Source organism: Benincasa hispida, chromosome 1 (genome assembly GCF_027475165.1).
Source record: "Benincasa hispida cultivar pf3 chromosome 1, pf3_genome.v1.1, whole genome shotgun sequence".
NCBI classification, from domain to species: Eukaryota; Viridiplantae; Streptophyta; class Magnoliopsida; order Cucurbitales; family Cucurbitaceae; genus Benincasa; species Benincasa hispida.
Genome location: NC_143478.1, coordinates 43,956,464 through 43,973,899, shown reverse-complemented (window position 1 = coordinate 43,973,899; position 17,436 = coordinate 43,956,464). Strand labels below are relative to the sequence as shown.

At 38.2% G+C, this 17,436-nt stretch overlaps 1 protein-coding gene across 3 annotated transcripts; it reads left to right on the top strand.

The window, feature by feature from the left end:
• The first annotated feature begins 11,433 nt into the window (after positions 1-11,433).
• LOC120072765 (transcription elongation factor SPT4 homolog 2) lies at positions 11,434-17,198 on the top strand. Of its 3 annotated transcripts, none has more exons than XM_039025255.2 (6): positions 11,434-11,698; positions 11,796-11,935; positions 12,066-12,157; positions 12,411-12,466; positions 13,231-13,292; positions 16,928-17,198. In XM_039025255.2, the coding sequence occupies exons 2-6, from the start codon at positions 11,846-11,848 to the stop codon at positions 16,976-16,978; spliced, it is 351 nt and encodes a 116-aa protein (XP_038881183.1). In that variant the 5' UTR covers positions 11,434-11,698; positions 11,796-11,845; the 3' UTR covers positions 16,979-17,198. The 3 variants fall into 3 exon arrangements, with proteins under 3 accessions (XP_038881183.1, XP_038881174.1, XP_038881192.1); XM_039025246.2 differs by having other exon boundaries at positions 11,486-11,698; positions 11,799-11,935; XM_039025264.2 differs by having other exon boundaries at positions 11,499-11,698; positions 11,787-11,935.
• Positions 17,199-17,436: the final 238 nt, after the last annotated feature.

Below are 17,436 nucleotides of genomic sequence, written 5' to 3'. Positions count from 1 at the left end.
TAGTCCCTGTGTTCAACCCTAGGCTTACCAAGCAACTCAGTAGGATTTATACTTGGACCGTGCTGAGAAAACTTGCATGCACACCCCTACCTGAGAACCTACCTGGAAAGGTAATTTAGATAGATTTGATGCATGCATGCAAACTAAGGCCAGTCCATTAAAAAGTTTAATGTGACTACTTGGATTTTTTTTTTTAATTTCAAAGACAAAAGTTTTTTTTTTTTTTAACAAACTTTATAAATGACTTAGATCATAATCAGTAGCCGGATTGTCTAGGTTAATAAACCCTTAGGTAAAACATTCATTGGGAGGTTCTTAGGGCATTTGATGCCTCATTTTCACCTCTTGCGTTTCTCCCTCATAGTCTACACCGTGAGATCTACTATCGACCTCGAGGCACCTTTGGCGTGTCCCCCCAATGGATGGTGTTTGGGTAGGTCAATATCAAGGTGGATGCAGAGAGTGTTCATAGTAAGTGGGTGCGGAAAGTGCGACAGTATATCCCTCGATCTCCTTCGTTGGATTGAATAAAGTTTCTGCGCATCGCCTCGTGGCACCCTGGGTGTGTCCCCCTATAGGATGACTATTTTGCACGTTTCTTTATTTGATCTCCTGTAAGAGGATAAGGTTACTTAGTCTCTTGTCCTAATCTGTCTTTTCCCTATGGTGAGCGCATTAGGGCGGGACTTTAAGGTAAAAAACGAGGGGTTACACTTATGCAGAATTGTTAAGGGTTAACTATTTTGGACCATACAAATAGTGGCTATTAAGTTTAGTTCCAATAGTTGGTTCTGTCTAATGGTTGAGAATGTCTCATCCCAGTGAAGGTCCATACGATCACCCCACTGATGACGTTTGTCCTGTCTCACTAGGGCATCATTGCAAAATAGAAGTCTTTTCACCTAAGGTACTTGGAATCTGTTTTTCTAAAAATTAATTGGTTAATTAAAATGTGATTTTTTTGCAAAGTCTTATAAAAGGTTATTCGTTTTTTTCGGCAACGTTTTTAATGGCTTCAATCACTACCAATTTACTAAGCGCTGAAAAACTGAATGGCCTAGACAATTCAAGTTGGAATCATATGCTCACGACGATACTCATCATCGAGGATCTCAAGTTTGTCCTTACGGAGGAATGTCCTTCTATTCCACCCCAGGACGCTTCTCAAAATGTTTGGGCAGCGTACGAGCATTGGACATGGGCAAAGGCCTGAGCCTATATTCTAGCCAATCTTAGTGACGTGTTGGCAAATAAACACAAGTCCATGGTCTCAGCACGTGAGATCATGAAGTCCCTGTGGGGAATGTTCGAACAGTCGTCTGGACAGCTCAAGCATGAGGCTCTGAAACACAACTTCAGCTTCAAAATGGAGGAAGGCACCTCTGTTTATGAACACATGCTAAAAATGATGGTCCACTTTAACGTGGCCGAGATGAATGGGTCTAAAATCGATGAGGGCAGTCAGGTTAGCATTATCCTGCATTCATTGCTGGAGAGCTTCCTCCACTTTGTTAGCAATATGATTATTAACAAAGTGGACTACTCCCTTACCACTCTCTTCAAAAAGTTACAGACTTACCAATCCTTGCTGAAAAGTAAGGAGAAAAAGGGAGGTGAGGCAAATGTTGTCTCGTCCTGTAAAAAGTTCTATCAAGGTTCGACCTCAGGAACAAAGTCTGCACCTTCAACTTCTAACTCTGAAGAGGGGAAGAAGAAGAAGGGTGGTAAAGGGAAAGGGAATGTGCCTGCTAACCCGCCACCTATCACCTAGAAGAAGCATCCACCACCAGTTGGAAAAGGAAAATGTTTCCACTATAACCAGGACGAACACTGGAAGAAGAATTGTCCTCGTTATCTGGAGGAAAATAAGGATGCCAAGACAAAAAAAGGGGATTAGATCCTAGCGACAGTTGGAGACTGGTGAGATGACGTTGCGAGTAGGTACCGGGCACGTCATCTCAGTTGTGGCAGTGGAAGACATCCAGTTTACTTTACATAATAGGTTTCTTATATTAAAAGATGTCTTTGTAATTCTTGATCTATAAAGGAACCTTATTTCTGTAAAGTGTATGTTACAATACAATTACACTATTTCTTTTAAATTGAATAAAGCGTTTATTCGTAAGGATTGTGTTGAAATTTGTACAACTAAACTGGAAAATAACTTGTATGTGCTAAGACCTTTAGCCGTAAGTTCCCTCCATAACATAGAGATGTTTAAATCTGCTATAACTTAATCTAAATGCCAACAAATTTTTCCAGAACCTTGTTGGACATGGTTCGTTCGATGATGAGTTACGCTTCCTTACCAGACTCGTTTTGGGGTTTCGCAGTGGAGACTGCGGTAAACATTCTTAACTGTGTTCCTTCTAAAAGTGTTACAAGAACACTTTTGGAGTTGTGGAATAGGCGTAAAGCTAGTTTACGTCACTTCCGCATATGGGGTTGCCCAGCACATGTGCTTAAGGCAAATCCCAAGAAGTTGGAATCACGATCGAGGTTGTGCCTCTTTGTAGGCTACCCTAAAGGTACAGATGAGGTTACTTTTATGATCCGTTCGAAAACAAGGTGTTTGTTTCCACGAACGTTACTTTCCTTGAGGAGGATCATATTAGGGAGCATAGTCCACGTAGTAAAGTCGTGTTAAGTGAGCTTGCCAAAGAAACTATTGAAGCTTCAACAAGAGTTGTTGAAGGATCGATTCATCAACTAGAATTATTGATGATAGTTTATCTGGTAGGTCGGTTCCACCTCAGGAGTTGAGGGAACCTTGACGCAGTGAAAGGGTTACGAACCTGCCTGATCGCTATCTGGGTTTCACAAAAAACCTAGCTATGGTGACAGATGGCGACGTTGAAGATCCGTTGTCCTATAAAAAGGCAATGGAGGATGTTGACTAGAATGAATGGGTCAAAGACATGAATCTCGAGATGGAGTCGATGTTGGGATTTTATAGATCATCCTGATAGGGTAAAACTATAGGTTGTAAATGGATCTACAAGCACAAATGGGGTGCTGATGGGAAGGTGCAAGCCTTCAAAGCTAGGCTTATGGCAAAGGGTTATACCCAGGTGGATCTACAATCTCTGGTTATTTGTATTTGACTCAAGCATGTATGTGATGACATACAAGTGGATCATGTCTTAAGTGATAACCAAAATGGTCTATAGTATATGGATATAAAAGGGAAACCTTATCTTGGTAATGCTACGCATGCGGCCCACTTTGTGGAATGGTCACAAGTGTTGTGACTTGTCACAGATGGTCTGATCCTGATCATTCGTCTAGGAGACATACGAGCGGGGGCGTCCTATACAAAGAGTTTTTATAAGACCTGACCACGAAGTGTTAACGTCTCATTATATAACACCGTTCATAACGGAGACTTCACTTCACTAGGATGACCATAGGTAACATGACCTCAATCTTGAGTGAGTTGGGAACTCCTGTCATTGAGGGTGGTCATTTGATTTGCATGGGTGCAAATGGCCAGAACGCTAATTCAAACCTACCATTTTGGGGATTCATCTGATTTGGGAGATGGGAACTCAGCTACACAAGATGGAATTCACTCTTACCCCCGAGGTAGGGGTAAGTAGATAGATAGCTCTCTTAAGGGTTGATTCTAGGGCTTGAATGATGTGGCGCCATGCGCCTTCTCATGGCCCGAGAGGTGTTCACACATAGTAGGACTATGTTGTATTGTTGATTAAAGGGAGCAGTGGTACTTAAGGAGGAAGATGTAATTATAGGGGCAAAATGGTAAATTGGCCTACTGTAATTACGAGCATCTGTGAAGGGTCATTGTACTGATGATTGGTTATATCCAATGGACATAAAAATATATCTATGGTAAGAAGAGTTCAACTGTCGATCTTTAGTGGAATGTTTGGCAGTTAACGGATAGTGGATATCGTGACTAAAGAGTTTAGTCAGCTATTCACATACCATTGGAGCTTCGAGCCATAGGTTCATAAGGTCCCCTTGGTAGCTTGGATACAAGTTGAGAGTCAGTTTTTGGGTCAATTTGAAATGTTCAAATTGACAAGAAGGAGTTTGATTATATATGATATAATTGAACGAGTTAATTAAATATGATATAATTAACTTTATGTATGAGATACATTAATTTGGAGGAAATTGGATATAAATGTGATTTATATCTAGTAGAGAAAAAATATTGTAATTAATATTTGATATTAATTTATAAGTTATGAATGTGATAAGATCACATTCATTGGAAGGTTATAAAGAAATAGGAAGGTGCCGCTTCGTTCTAAATAACGGATGAGTGCATTATAAATAACAGATGGTGTGTTGATCTCGAGGTATGTGGATATTGTGAAAAAGATAGTGTCATCGTTTAGAAAATCAGTGCCTATACGATAGTGACTACACGATCGCTTACATATATGATATTGCTAAGCGATCGCATACCATACAAATGATATCATTTCTATCAACCATACAAATGATAGAACAACCACTCACCTTGGTTGGTTAGGAACTTTCCTCTCTGAAGTTCCTTAGGTTTCCTTGGTTTCCCTTTTGAACCCTAAATTCCAGATTCAATTATGAGCTTAGATTACTCATAGTTCTAAACCTTATTTTAAGATACTTCCTTCTGTAAACATGTTCTAAATTGTCTCAGGAAGCTTACCTTAAAATATTAGCTTAGAACTTCTCGTGATTTGGAAGTAATCATCAAATCATCAAGACTGGCTCAAGTTTACCTGACAACTCAACCATTCTATCTTTTCCTCACTCTCTAGCCCGATTCGTTGAAGCTTCTTCTCCGGCAGCCCTCCCTGAAAACTAGACTCTTAGAGCTTTTAGGTGGCTTTGGAATCACTCTAAACACACGAGTATTCTGGGAGAACTTCTTGTCCCAAGTTGATGCTACTTCTAAACCTTCCTGTCTGACAATATCTCCTCTTCTTGGAACCTCTTGACCAACGCATGGTCTTGCTACCAACGCATGCATTCCTTCATCAACACATATTTCCTCCCACTCGGCCTTCCTAATGTCCTTTGAAGATAATTCGAGTTATGGTCTGAAGAGAAGTCCTTGGCCCTATTTATAGGAGTCCAAAATCTCTCCAAGGCCGACACCTCCTGCTTGGCCGCATGTCCAAGTTCCCTTTCTTCCCTAAGCCAACGCAACTTCTTGCCACATCCATCTTGAAGTGTTAGCTTCTCCTTCAACCAGCGCAACCTAATCGGTTTACAAGCTCTTTGGTGCATCCACCTTACTTGCTTGAAGCCCAATATTTCTCCCCAACAAGCCACATGTCCAGATGATTTGGCATCACCATTGGTACATTCCACACCCTTATGGTCATAAGCCATCTTGGTCGATCGCTCCTTCATATGGCCTATGCGTCCATCCAACCTCAAATGCTTCCTCAAATGCATCCATCCAACCTTAAATGGCATTCCAATTAACGCAACTTGGTTAAATATGCTAGATGTTTGCAAGGCTCATCCTAACCTTAAATTGCTTGGCCATGCATGTCCTTTTCTCAGTTAGCCATCATCAACCCATGGCTTTCTCATCAACGCATCACTTGAGTCATACTAAACTTAAGACACCGCATCCTTGGCCGCATATCCTTCCTCTCTCGCATGGATTACCTTTGGCTTATGCGCTCAACTAGGATTATGACCAGCACTCTTCCAATGCATACTTATTTGCCTTGTCCTATGCGCCCACATGCCCTCGGATGTCCTTGGTACATAGCACATCACCAATGCATAACAACCCTTGAGTCAAGCTAGGTCTCAACTCAATGCTTCATGACATATCTTACCATCGCCTAGCCTCTTGCTGATGCATCCTCTATGACCAACGCATGTATGTCCTTGTTTGCCAACGTGCTTAGTCTCTTGTTTAAGACCAACGCAAACTAACCTCATAAGCCTTATGTACCGCCAGCCTTAGCAACGTAAAGACATTTCACCATGTGTCCATCATGGCTTGTCCTATCGCCTAGCTCATAGTCTAGTAATGTTGCCGCTTATCATCCAATGCATAGCACCATTGCATAGTGCCTGCGCCTATCACATAGCACACAGCCTACCGCACATCTCTTGCTCATCGTGTAGCGTTGACACCCATCATCTAGCGCAGCACGGCTATCGTCTATCGCTGATGTCGATCGTGCAGTGCCAACGCCCCATCGTTTAATACTATTGCTCATCGCATAGCGCTATCGCCCATCCGGAAGTGTAATTGTGGCTTGTGGCAGACCTTGACCTTAGCAGCACCTTGGAACACCTCACCTTCCGCTATCTAGGGGGGGAAGACGAGAAAAGACATAAAACATGGAAAACGTGAGCTACAAAGCTTAGTGAGTGGCAGCTTTAAACAAACATAAGTTTGATTTTAGAAATTCATCTTTGGGAAAACAATTCCACAATCAACAATAATCACATAGCAAAATGTAATCTCCCTAGCCTGTCAGCTAGACAATCCTAGTATGATTATGTATTTTTCCCGGGTATTTTCCGCGAATAACCCGTGATGACCAACATGGACTCAGGCTCAATACCCTATAACTCGTCGACATTTCTTGTTAGCCGTGTTTGGGTATACTGACAATCCCAGCCAGATATTCTAACAATCCTAGCCAAGCGAACCACCAAGCATGTTGACAATATCCCAGGTATGAATCCCATTTCCTAATGCAAATATACACGCATTGTGACAATAACACAAATCAAATATCCAAACAAACATATTTCTTGATCATGCCAATATTTCAAATGCAACCTATATATAATCATATATATATATATATATATATATATAGAGAGAGAGAGAGAGAGAGAGAAATCAACCATATAAACGATGGAACAACCACTCACCTTGGTTGGTTAGGAACTTTCCTCTCCGAAGTTCCTTAGGTTTCCTTGGTTTCCTTTTTTGAATCCTAAATTCCAGATTCAATTATAAGATTAGATTACCCATAGTTCCAGACCTTATTTTAAGATACTTTCTTCTGTAAACATGTTTCAAATTTTCTCAAGAAGCTTACTTTAAAATCTTAGCTTAGAACTCCTCATGGTTTGGCTGGAATCATCAAAACATCAAGACTGTCTCAAGCTTATCTAACAGCTCGACCATTCTGTCTTTTCCTCATTCTCCAGCCCGATTCCTTGGAGTTTCTTCTCCAGCAGCCCTACCATGAAAACTAGATTCTCGGCTTTGAAATTACTCTAAATACACGAGTATTCTGGGAGAACTCCTTGTCCCAAGTTGATGCTACTTCCAGACCTTTTTGTTCGACAATATCTCCTTCTCTTGGAACTTCATGACCGATGCATGGTTTTGCTACCAACGCATGCATTCTTTCATCAATGCATAGTTTCCTCAAAATCGACCCTCATACACTCTTCTTAATATCCTTTGAAGAGAATTCGAGTTATGTCAAGACTGGCGCTCCCCAAGGCGATACACTGGGCCTAATGTACCCCTTATCCATAAGTTCCTGTAACTGAACTTTTAACTCCTTCAGTTCTGTTGGTGCCATCCTATATGGTGCCTGGGATATAGGTGTTGTACCTGGAACTGCGTTGGTCATAGGGGATGCATTAGCGAGGTTGGGCGATGGTAAGTTATACCATGAGGTGTTGAATTGAGACCTAGCTTGACTTAAGGATTGTTATGCGTTGGTGATGTGTTATGTACCAAGGACATCCGAGGGCATGTGGGCGCATAGGATAAGGCAAATAGTATGCGTTGGAAGAGTGTTGGTCATAATCCTAATTGAGCGCATATGGCAAAGGTAAGCCATGTGAAAGAGAAGGATATACAGCCAAGGATGAGCCTTGCAAGCATCTAGAATATGTGACCAAGTAGCGTCAATTGCATGCACAAGGTAAGGTTGGATGGATGCATTTGATATTAGATGGACACATTTGGGGTCATCATCCGGACATGTGGCTTGTTGGGGAGAAATCTTGGGTTTCAAGCAAGTGAGGTGGATGCATAAGAAGACATGCAAATTTGAGCGCTATGTGTTGGCTAAAGAAGAGGAAGACAATTTGGATTACGATGGCCTGAAGATTACATTAATAGTGTAGGGAAAGGACACCTGGACATGCGGCCAAGCATGAGGTGTCGCGCTGGGGGAGATTTTGGACGCTTATAAATAGGGCCAAGGTCTTCTTTTCAGACTATAACTCGAATTCTCTTCAAAGGATATTAGGAAGAATGTATGAAGGCTAATTTGGAGGAGACTATGCGTTGATGAAGGAATACATGCGTTGGTAGCAAGACCATGCATTGGTCAAGAGGTTCCAAGAGGAGGAGATGTTGTCGAACAGTGAAGTCTAGAAGTAGCATCAATTTGGAACGAGGATATCTCCCAGAAAACTCACGCATTTGGAGTGATTCTAAAGCCACTTGAAAGCTACTAGAGTCTAGTTTTCATGGTAGGGCTAACAGAGAAGAAGCTCCAAGGAATCAAGTTGGAGAGTGAGAAAAAGATAAAAGGGTTAAGCTGTCAGGTAAGCTTGGGCCAGTCTTGATGTTTTGATGATTCCGGCCAAACTAAAAAAATTTCTAAGCTAAGATTTTAGGGTAAGATTCCTGAGACAATTTAAAACATGTTTACAGAAGAAAGAATCTTAAAATAAGATCTAGAACTATGAGTAATCTAAGCTTATAATTGAATCTGGAATTTAGGGTTCAAAAAGGGAAACCAAGGAAACCTAAGGAACTTCGGAGAAGAAAGTTCCTAACCAACCAAGGTGAGTGGTTGTTCCATCATTTGTATGGTTGATTTCTATATATATATATATATATGATTATATATATAGGTTGTATTTGAAATACTGGCATGATCGGGAAATATGTTTGTCTGGATATTTGATTTGTGTTGTTGTCACAATGCATGTATATTTGCATTAGGAAATGAGTTTCATATTCGGGATATTGTTAGCATGCTTGTGGGACGCTTGACTGAGATTTTCAGAGTATCTGGCTAGGATTGTTAACAAGAACTGTCGACATGTACAAGTTGACGGGTTATAGGGTATTGAGCTTGTGTTCACATTGTTCATCACGGGTTATTCGCGGAGAATACCCAGAAAAAATACATAATCATGCCAGGTTTGTCCAGCTGACAGGTTGAGGAGATTACATTTTTTTACGTGATTGTTGTTGATTGTGGAATTGTATTCCCAAAGATGAATTTCTAAAATTAAACCTATGTTTGTATAAAACCACCACTCACTGAGCATTGTGAGAAAATGAAAATATTTCGAGTGAGACCATTAAAAATCATCTTGATCCATGATTCTTGGAGTTTCTCCTTATAACTTTCGTGTTTATTGAAGAAAATTGGCGCAAATTTCGAAATTGCAGTTTGTTGTGCAATTGCATTACTTAGTAGTTGGGTAGATCTCTAGAAAAGAAAAGAATATCAAATACACAATAGCTTTAGAAAGAGGCATCCGTATGCTACAAACCATTTTGGTTATCACTTAAGACATGATCCACTTGTATGTCACCACATATATGCTTAAGTTACATAAAGATAACCAGAGATTTTAGTGTATTGGTTTGTGGTAAAGCAAATAAAACATTCATATGAGCAAAAACAAGAAGTGAAGTAAAATATCATATATTATACATCACAAGCGTTCGTATAATCTATTTACAAATGACAGGACACGAGACTTTAGGGCATCAACCCCAACAAGATTTATGACGTTAAGACCCAGCTATCCATGAAAGAGGAAGTTGGTTGACCAAGGGATGTGTTAGCTACATCTCAGGTTGAGTTATTTGTTGTTCTAGCAATTTTTCAATTCCCAATATTGTTTTAGTCTTTTATTTTGTATTCCTTTTTCATCTATCTAACGAGTTTTTGTAGTTACAAGTTTCTTTTGAATTCTAATTTTGTACTTTCAATTCACTAGTTAAGTTAATACAAGTTCATCACTGATATTATGATTCTCTCGAATCAAGTTTTAGTATATAGCCAAAATGGTCTATATGTATATGGATAGGGTTGGTACCTTATCCTGGGGACACTATGGATATGGCTCGCTTTGTATATTGATACAAACGAATCCTATATTCGTTCATGTGGAGACATGCAAGTGGGAGCATCCTATGCAATAGATGTTTGCATAAGATCGGACTATAAAATAGTCCATTTTCTTTATAACGACCGTTTATTGTTAAAACAGAGTATTTTATTTCAGTGACTTAAGGCAACTCGATCTCAATCTTGAGCTAACTATGAACTCTTGTTTATTCAAAATTATCTTTTAATTTGCATAAGTGAGAGTGGCTCAATATCGCCGCTCAATAAGCTTCCCATTTTAGGGGTAAGACCGGATAGATAGCTGGGGGACATAGTCCTGCAAGATATAATTCACTCCTACCCGTTTTAGGGTTAGCAAATAGGTTGTTCCCTTAAGTACTGACTCTTGGTCTTGAATAAAGAGGCTCTGCCCTCTCTATGGCTTAGAGGAACTCGGTTTATTGGTAGAACCACAAACCTTCATTAGAGGATTAGTGGAGACTTAAGGAGCAAGATGTATTACATAGGTAAAATGGTAATTTTAACCTAGCTGTAAATACGAAAACCTGTGAAGGATTGATTTACTGATTATGGTTAAATCAAGTGTACAGAAATATATCTATAGTGAGGAGAGTACAACTACTGAACTATAGTGGAGTGGCTCAATAGTTAACAAATATTGATTAATTTTTAAAAGAGTTTAGCCAATTAATCTCAAATTGTTGGAGCTCATGATCTGTAGGTTCATTAGGTCTCTCCACTCGCTCATAAAAGTATTAAACCTTAAAATAACGTGTTGAGAGAATTTGAAATGTTCAAATTCGGTCTAGGATTTTGGATTGTTATATTCGATATAATTAACATTTGATTAACAAATTAAACGATTTTTTAGAGTTGAAAATATTTAAATTAGATTTAAATATTAATTACATAAATAAGGAATCATGCTTTGGATTAGGTATTTAATTAATTTAATATTTGAATGGAGAAGGAGAAGCGAAGAAAAAGAATGGAAAATTGGGAAAGGAGAAGGGAAGAAAAAAAGGGAAAAAAGAATGTCGAATATTTGTAATTCTTTTAAAAATGGTCATATTGCAAATAGTAGGCCCTAACTTGCCACTAATTACAATTACTACAATTACTCATGGCACGACGCATGACTGTAGCATTTTGAATTTAATTAACACCCTCCAATTAGTTTTACAACTCAAGTACAAATATTCTCAAGTGAACTCTATATATTTTTCAATTATAAGTATTCTCAAATCCTAAGTTAAGTAGGATAAAGAACAATCTATCGCATAAATACATCTGGTAGAGAGAAAAAAACTGTGTCATTCTCTTAATAAATACATTAATATGTGGGTCAATATTGTAAATTTAAGAAATATTGGAGCATTTTCTGAAAATGTAAGACAAGGTTAAGGGCATTCTTTTAGGACTAAATTGTTAGAGGTAGAAGGCCAAAATTGGTTTTTGAACCATTTATTTTGAAGCCCGTATTTCTATTTCTCCTTCTTCCTCTCTTGGTCAGTACTACCATTCGTAATTTCGTTCCCTAGTTTTCTTTTCTGCCGATGCTGTGCACACCGGCTCTCTGACGCCGCCCGCCGGACATTACTGCCGTCGACCCACTGCCGCGCTGCCGCCGCTACATCCAAGTAACTTCTTCATTTATATAAAGTTTTCTCTCTCCCTCCCTAGAGTGGGGGAATCTCACCTCATACATCGAATTACTAATGTTGTTAGAGTAATCAGCAGAAGGATCCAGTAGGTGATTGGAAACTAGCAGGGAGGGATCGGAAGTAATGGCAAGCGTACCTGCTCAAATTCCTACCAGTTTCGGGCATGAGCTCAGAGCTTGTCTTCGTTGTCGTCTTGTCAAAACTTACGATCAGGTGAGCTGCAGTCTCCTATTTTCAAGAAGCTTGGGTTGTCCTTATGAATGCTTGCATTCAATCTCTAATTGTTCAAGATCTTTGAACTTCCGGAATTGTTTGTTATATTGAGTATTGGTCATGCAAACAGTTCCGAGAATCGGGCTGTGAGAATTGCCCATTCTTCAAGATGGACGAAGACCACGAGCGTGTTGTAGAATGTACAACTCCTAATTTTAATGGGTGCGTATAATTTTCTTCTCCTGTATTCTTTTCTGGTGTTACTGTTTGTCATTTTTTTGTAACTAGTTTGCTTCCACGGTGCCTTGGATAGAAGTTTGGACATGACATATAATTTCAGTTATTTCAATGAAAATCTACAAAATTTGTACATGAAACCTTAAAAGATTCAGTCAGTATTAAAAGAAGAAATATTCAGCTTATGATCATGCTGTATTTCACTTACATTTGTTGTACCCTTTTTCATATTTTGCAGGATAATTTCAGTCATGGATCCTGCCAGAAGTTGGGCTGCTAGATGGCTGCGAATTGGTAAAGCTAATTATTACCATATGAGGCTCTTTCTTCTTTCTCACCCCGTCCCATTAATGTTTTGTAACTAAAGATGTTGTTTTTGACAAAGAATTGACTAACCTTAGTACTTGTTGTTCAATTAGCGGTTAATGTCTTCCTCTCTGACTTTTTAACTTCCGTGGCCAAGTTTCAACTTTCAAGAACATTTGTAGATAGAAGAAAAGAAAGGATGTCATTTTTTCAATATAGGAATTTATCCATGTATTCCGAGCTTAATATTAGGACAGTGAACAGTTGTTCATTTTAAGTACGGACCTGTCCACTTGCTGATATCCTTTGAATTAAAATAGTAAGAAACTGCTATGTGTCTGCTGAACGCCTGAAAACTGACCAACATCCCAAATTTTTGTTAGTGGATAATGAATTGCATGCGCTATAGTGTTTAGTTTACTTATTTGTATGCTTGAATGAAAAGGTCAGCAGTTTGGAGCAATGGACTTTATTTTTATTATAAGATCAACGTTGATACAATTGTATCAACTGTTGAGTTGTACCTGGAATTGATGAAACCAACATTTCTTTTCTTTTTTTTATATATTTTTTTATTTTTCATTTTTTCTCCTTCCTTCTTTCCCTCTTCAAATTTTGTTGTCTTAACTAGCTTTCTTTTCACCTAACTATAATCATTCATTAAATTTCTTGCTTGTAACCTTTTAGTTTTGTAATTTGTTTGCTCTATTGGCATTTGATTTTTGAATTTATATTTCCTGCCAATCTTGCAGGAAGATTCGTTCCCGGTTGTTACACTCTTGCAGTCTCAGAGGCCCTCCCTGAGGATTTGCAGGTTTGTAAACAGTCATTACGTAGCATAAATTTCACCATGACATGTTTACATGTTTCATTCTTCTGTGTTCATCATGTACCAAAGCCATCAGGAATATCCATGGCCATTGGATGATTGTTTCTGGTTAAGGATTTTTCATTTGATTTACTATTCTTATTTAATTCTCTCTCCCACTCTCTATTTTTGTTCTTTTTCTTTGATTCTTTGTGTTGTGTAAGTGTGACCTAATAATAAATTCAGTGGCTTCTCTTGACTGTAACTTCAAAAACTAAACATCAGGACTACTGTTAAAGGACCCAACCACCTAGATTTCAATTCTCATGGGCATAATTTGAGGCATGAATTGTTGAGCAACACCTATTGACTCAAACGAAGTTTATCTTCTAGTGTACTTATTGCGCCATGCCTTGGTTCTCTCCTTACAAATTCAAGCATTCTCATATGCCTCATTTCATAATTTATTCATCTTGTTCAATTCTTCAATCTCTTCTTGTCGATCCATATTCTACAGTTTCATTGTTCAATCTGCCTTATCTTCCAACTCTATTAGAAGGTGACATGTTTTGCCAAAAACTGCATGTAAGGAGATGTCCCATGAGGAGTTTTGAATGCAGTCCTACATGCCTACAATGCATCATTTAATTTCTTTGTCTAATCTTTGAGTGAATGGTGCATTCTCTTCTCAAGGGTCTTTCACCTTTCTGTTGCAAAATTCTATTTGTCCATTTGCTTGAGGGTGATAGGCTAAAGTTATCCTATGTCTTACCCTACATTTAGCCAAGAGTGCTGCAAGTGCTTGTTGGAGTGTGACCCTCCACTTATGATTGCTCATGGCATCCCAAATCTTGTAAAAATGTTATTTTGAGAAAATTTGGAACTACCTTTCCTTCATTTGTAGGAGTAGTAATTGCCTTCACCTATGTTGACATGTGATCAATAGCAAAATTATTTATTGTTGTACAAAGATGGGAAGGCCCCATGAAATTCGCTCCCCACCCATCAAATAATTTCACTTCAAAATGTCTTGAAATAACATTTTATCTTTTCTAGAGATATTACTTGTTCGTTGACATTACGTACAATTGAATAAAAACTTCAAATATCGTGAAATCTACCTTAAATAACTCAATGCACTTTTTGACCATGTCTGAAAAGATCACCATTGTGCACCTTTGTAATGTGATGGGTGCGGTGCATAGCAAAGATCAAAGGGCATTCTCCTAAATGCAGAAGTACCATACGGGATGTGGAAGCAGTCTCTTCTTGATATTTTATTGCAACTTTTATTTGATGATATTGATAGGAATGCTATTAGAGTATTATAAAGAAATATTAGTAATTAGTTAAGAGAGTTTGTTCTGGAATTTGGTTATAAATAAAGCCTAGGGGAATGAGGAAGGTAGGCAATATTGTGGTGTGTGAAATAGGGTACAAGAATGATCTCAAGAGGTACCTTGATATCAAATTTGACTTACACATCGATTTATCTTATGAAGACTTCTTTAATTCGATTGATTTAAAGAGGATAAAAAAGGGTAATGGAAGATGAAGCTTTTATTTTGTCAAATGATGGCAAGTTGAATGAACTAGAAGATTGTCCAAAGGTTCTCTTAGAGCATGATCTTACTTTGAATGACTCAGATGACTATGGTCCTGAGGTACGTACTCCTTTTCTTCCCATAGATGACTTTTCTCCACAAGAAGAGCTTGTGGATGAAGTTAAGCATTCATCATCTATTCATCCTACAGGGAGTTCTAACTGGGTGAAGCCAAGGTACATGAAAGCTTTCCCTCTACATTATTCTCGAAAGAACGAAGTTCCCAGTGTTCTCGACTGTGAAGAGAGAAATTTTGATGCTTTAGAAGAATCTTGTACTCATCTTTTGATTTCTTCGTCAGTCGCTTTAAAACTGTTCTCAATACTTTTGGAGAGAATAATTACCTTATTCATTAATTAGGTTGTAGATACATACATATACACACACACACACATATATATAGGCAACTAAGAAACCCTAATTTAGGAGATATAAAATTATGATAAAGGACAACTAATCATAATTACAATATAAGTATATATTATAACACTCCCCCTCAAGTTGGAGCAAATATGCCAATCATGTTCAGCTTGTTGCATAGATAACTTATTCTTGCTCCGTTTACTCCTTTAGTAAGGATATCTCCCAATTGTTCTCTAGTCTTCACATATCCTGTAGATATCAACCCTTCTTGTATTTTCTCGCGAATAAAATGATAATCCACTTCAGTATATTTAGTTTGTTCATGAAATACTGGGTTGGATGCAATGTGGAGAGCAACTTGATTATTGCACCATAGTTTAGCTGGCACAGTAACACTAAAGCCCATCTCAGATAAAAGTTGATGTATCTACACTATTTCACATATAGATTGTGCCATAACTCTATATTCCAACTTAGCACTCGAACGTGAAACTACATTTTGTTTCTTACTTTTCCATGACACCAAGTTTCCTCCTACAAAAACACAATATCCAAAGGTCGATCTCCTATCTTCTCGAGGTCCAACCTAATCATCATCTGAAAAACATTCAATCCTTGTATGATCATGATCTTTATATAAGATCTCAAGTCCAGATGCAACTTGTGAGTTTTTTGGTTTGATGTTTCTCTTGGTTTGGTTTGGTTTGGTTTGTTTTTATTCGCTTTGTCTCTTGGATTCTCATGGGGGCTCTCTCTCTCAGTTTTTTGTGCTTCATAGTTGAAGGTTTTTCGTCTTATTTAGCTTGTATTCTTCATCAGTTTGTTTGCCCCTTATTTTTGTCTTCTCATTGAATGTCTTGTATTTTGGCGTATTTGTCTCTTTCATTTTATCAATGAAAATTGTCTAAAATCCCCAGCAACCATCAAGATAACATTAGGATTTATGCCGTGCCAATCAGTCTCACGTTTGGTCAATAAAGGGCAACAATTCATTATTCCTCGTTCTTTACCACTGTTGTACCTCCTTTCTTTGTTACCAAATACCACATGTACTAGACTCACCCATTTCAAAACTTCACCCTGAACCTCTTTCATTTTCTGCTCGAGTCTCCTTTGCACTTCTATTGATGGTGTAATCTCCTCTTCTAATAAAATTTTGTGCATACACACAATGGGCTCTTTACCTATGTACTTGCCAAAGACCATCAGATTGCTTGTTTATGATTCCTAGTCGCATGCAACAACCATTTTTTCCCCTTGATTAGACAACTCTACTTAGATGATTGCTGAAGGAGTGGACTCTTCACTCAAGTATATATATCTCAGATGAGATAGTAGCACCTTCTTGGATTTCATGGGTTTTGTTAATATCCAAAATTGTTGATAATGTAGCTAGGTATAACAAAGTGGGGGGTGCAGAGTAGCTTTACAAGTCCTACATCCTGAAGGGCTGGGGGGAGATTTTTTGAAGCGCATTAATTATTTTCAAAATCTACCTTTGAAATGCCTGAACAGGAATCTTTTGGTGTTGTATTTAGTACGTTAAAATGCATACATGACCCGTTTTAGCCCTGTAGTTGAAATGTTTCATTTTACTATTGCTGTCTAAGTAGTTGAACATAACTTTCTAAGGTTGTAGTTCTTATATATTCTTCATCCTATTGTTTTCTGCAGAATTTATGTGAAGAGGAGCGCGTGCAATATGCACCACCTAAACGTGTTTAACTGTATGTTATCTCTAGTTTATTCTGATTACAAAGAATAATTCCACCTTGTTCATGTTGTAGTATTTTTAGTTGAACTAGCATTTAGTGTGTGTTGTCTTTTGATTGAACTGAACAGAAGGTATAGTTGCTAACACCTTGCATTGTACATCTTAATTTGCTTCCCCTTGCGTTTCTTTATTGCCAATTAAAATACCTACTCACTGTTTGAAGAGGTTGAATTTGAGTGGCTTAAAACACGGGTTTAACCAAGGACTGTTAGTTTATTGCTCCAAGGAGAAAATATGTTGGCATATGAAAAAGACGTAGATTTGATTACAGATGGATATCGTGTGTACTTAATTGACAAGAATAAAGAAGAAAAGGTAAATATATTTTCTCAGAATAGTTGAGTCACAAACAAAGAAAAAAAGCAAACATCTTATTATTTGAGCAAAGACAATGATAACCCATTTTTTT

What these genes read in the sequence shown, in the direction of transcription:
- LOC120072765 (XM_039025255.2), top strand. Translation starts at nt 11,846, where the DNA reads ATGGCAAGCGTACCTGCTCAAATTCCTACCAGTTTCGGGCATGAGCTC. An exon ending in TGCTAGATGGCTGCGAATTG is followed by an intron (nt 12,467 to 13,230) that starts GTAAAGCTAATT and finishes CCAATCTTGCAG; the next exon opens with GAAGATTCGTTCCCGGTTGT. An exon ending in CCCTCCCTGAGGATTTGCAG is followed by an intron (nt 13,293 to 16,927) that starts GTTTGTAAACAG and finishes TGTTTTCTGCAG; the next exon opens with AATTTATGTGAAGAGGAGCG.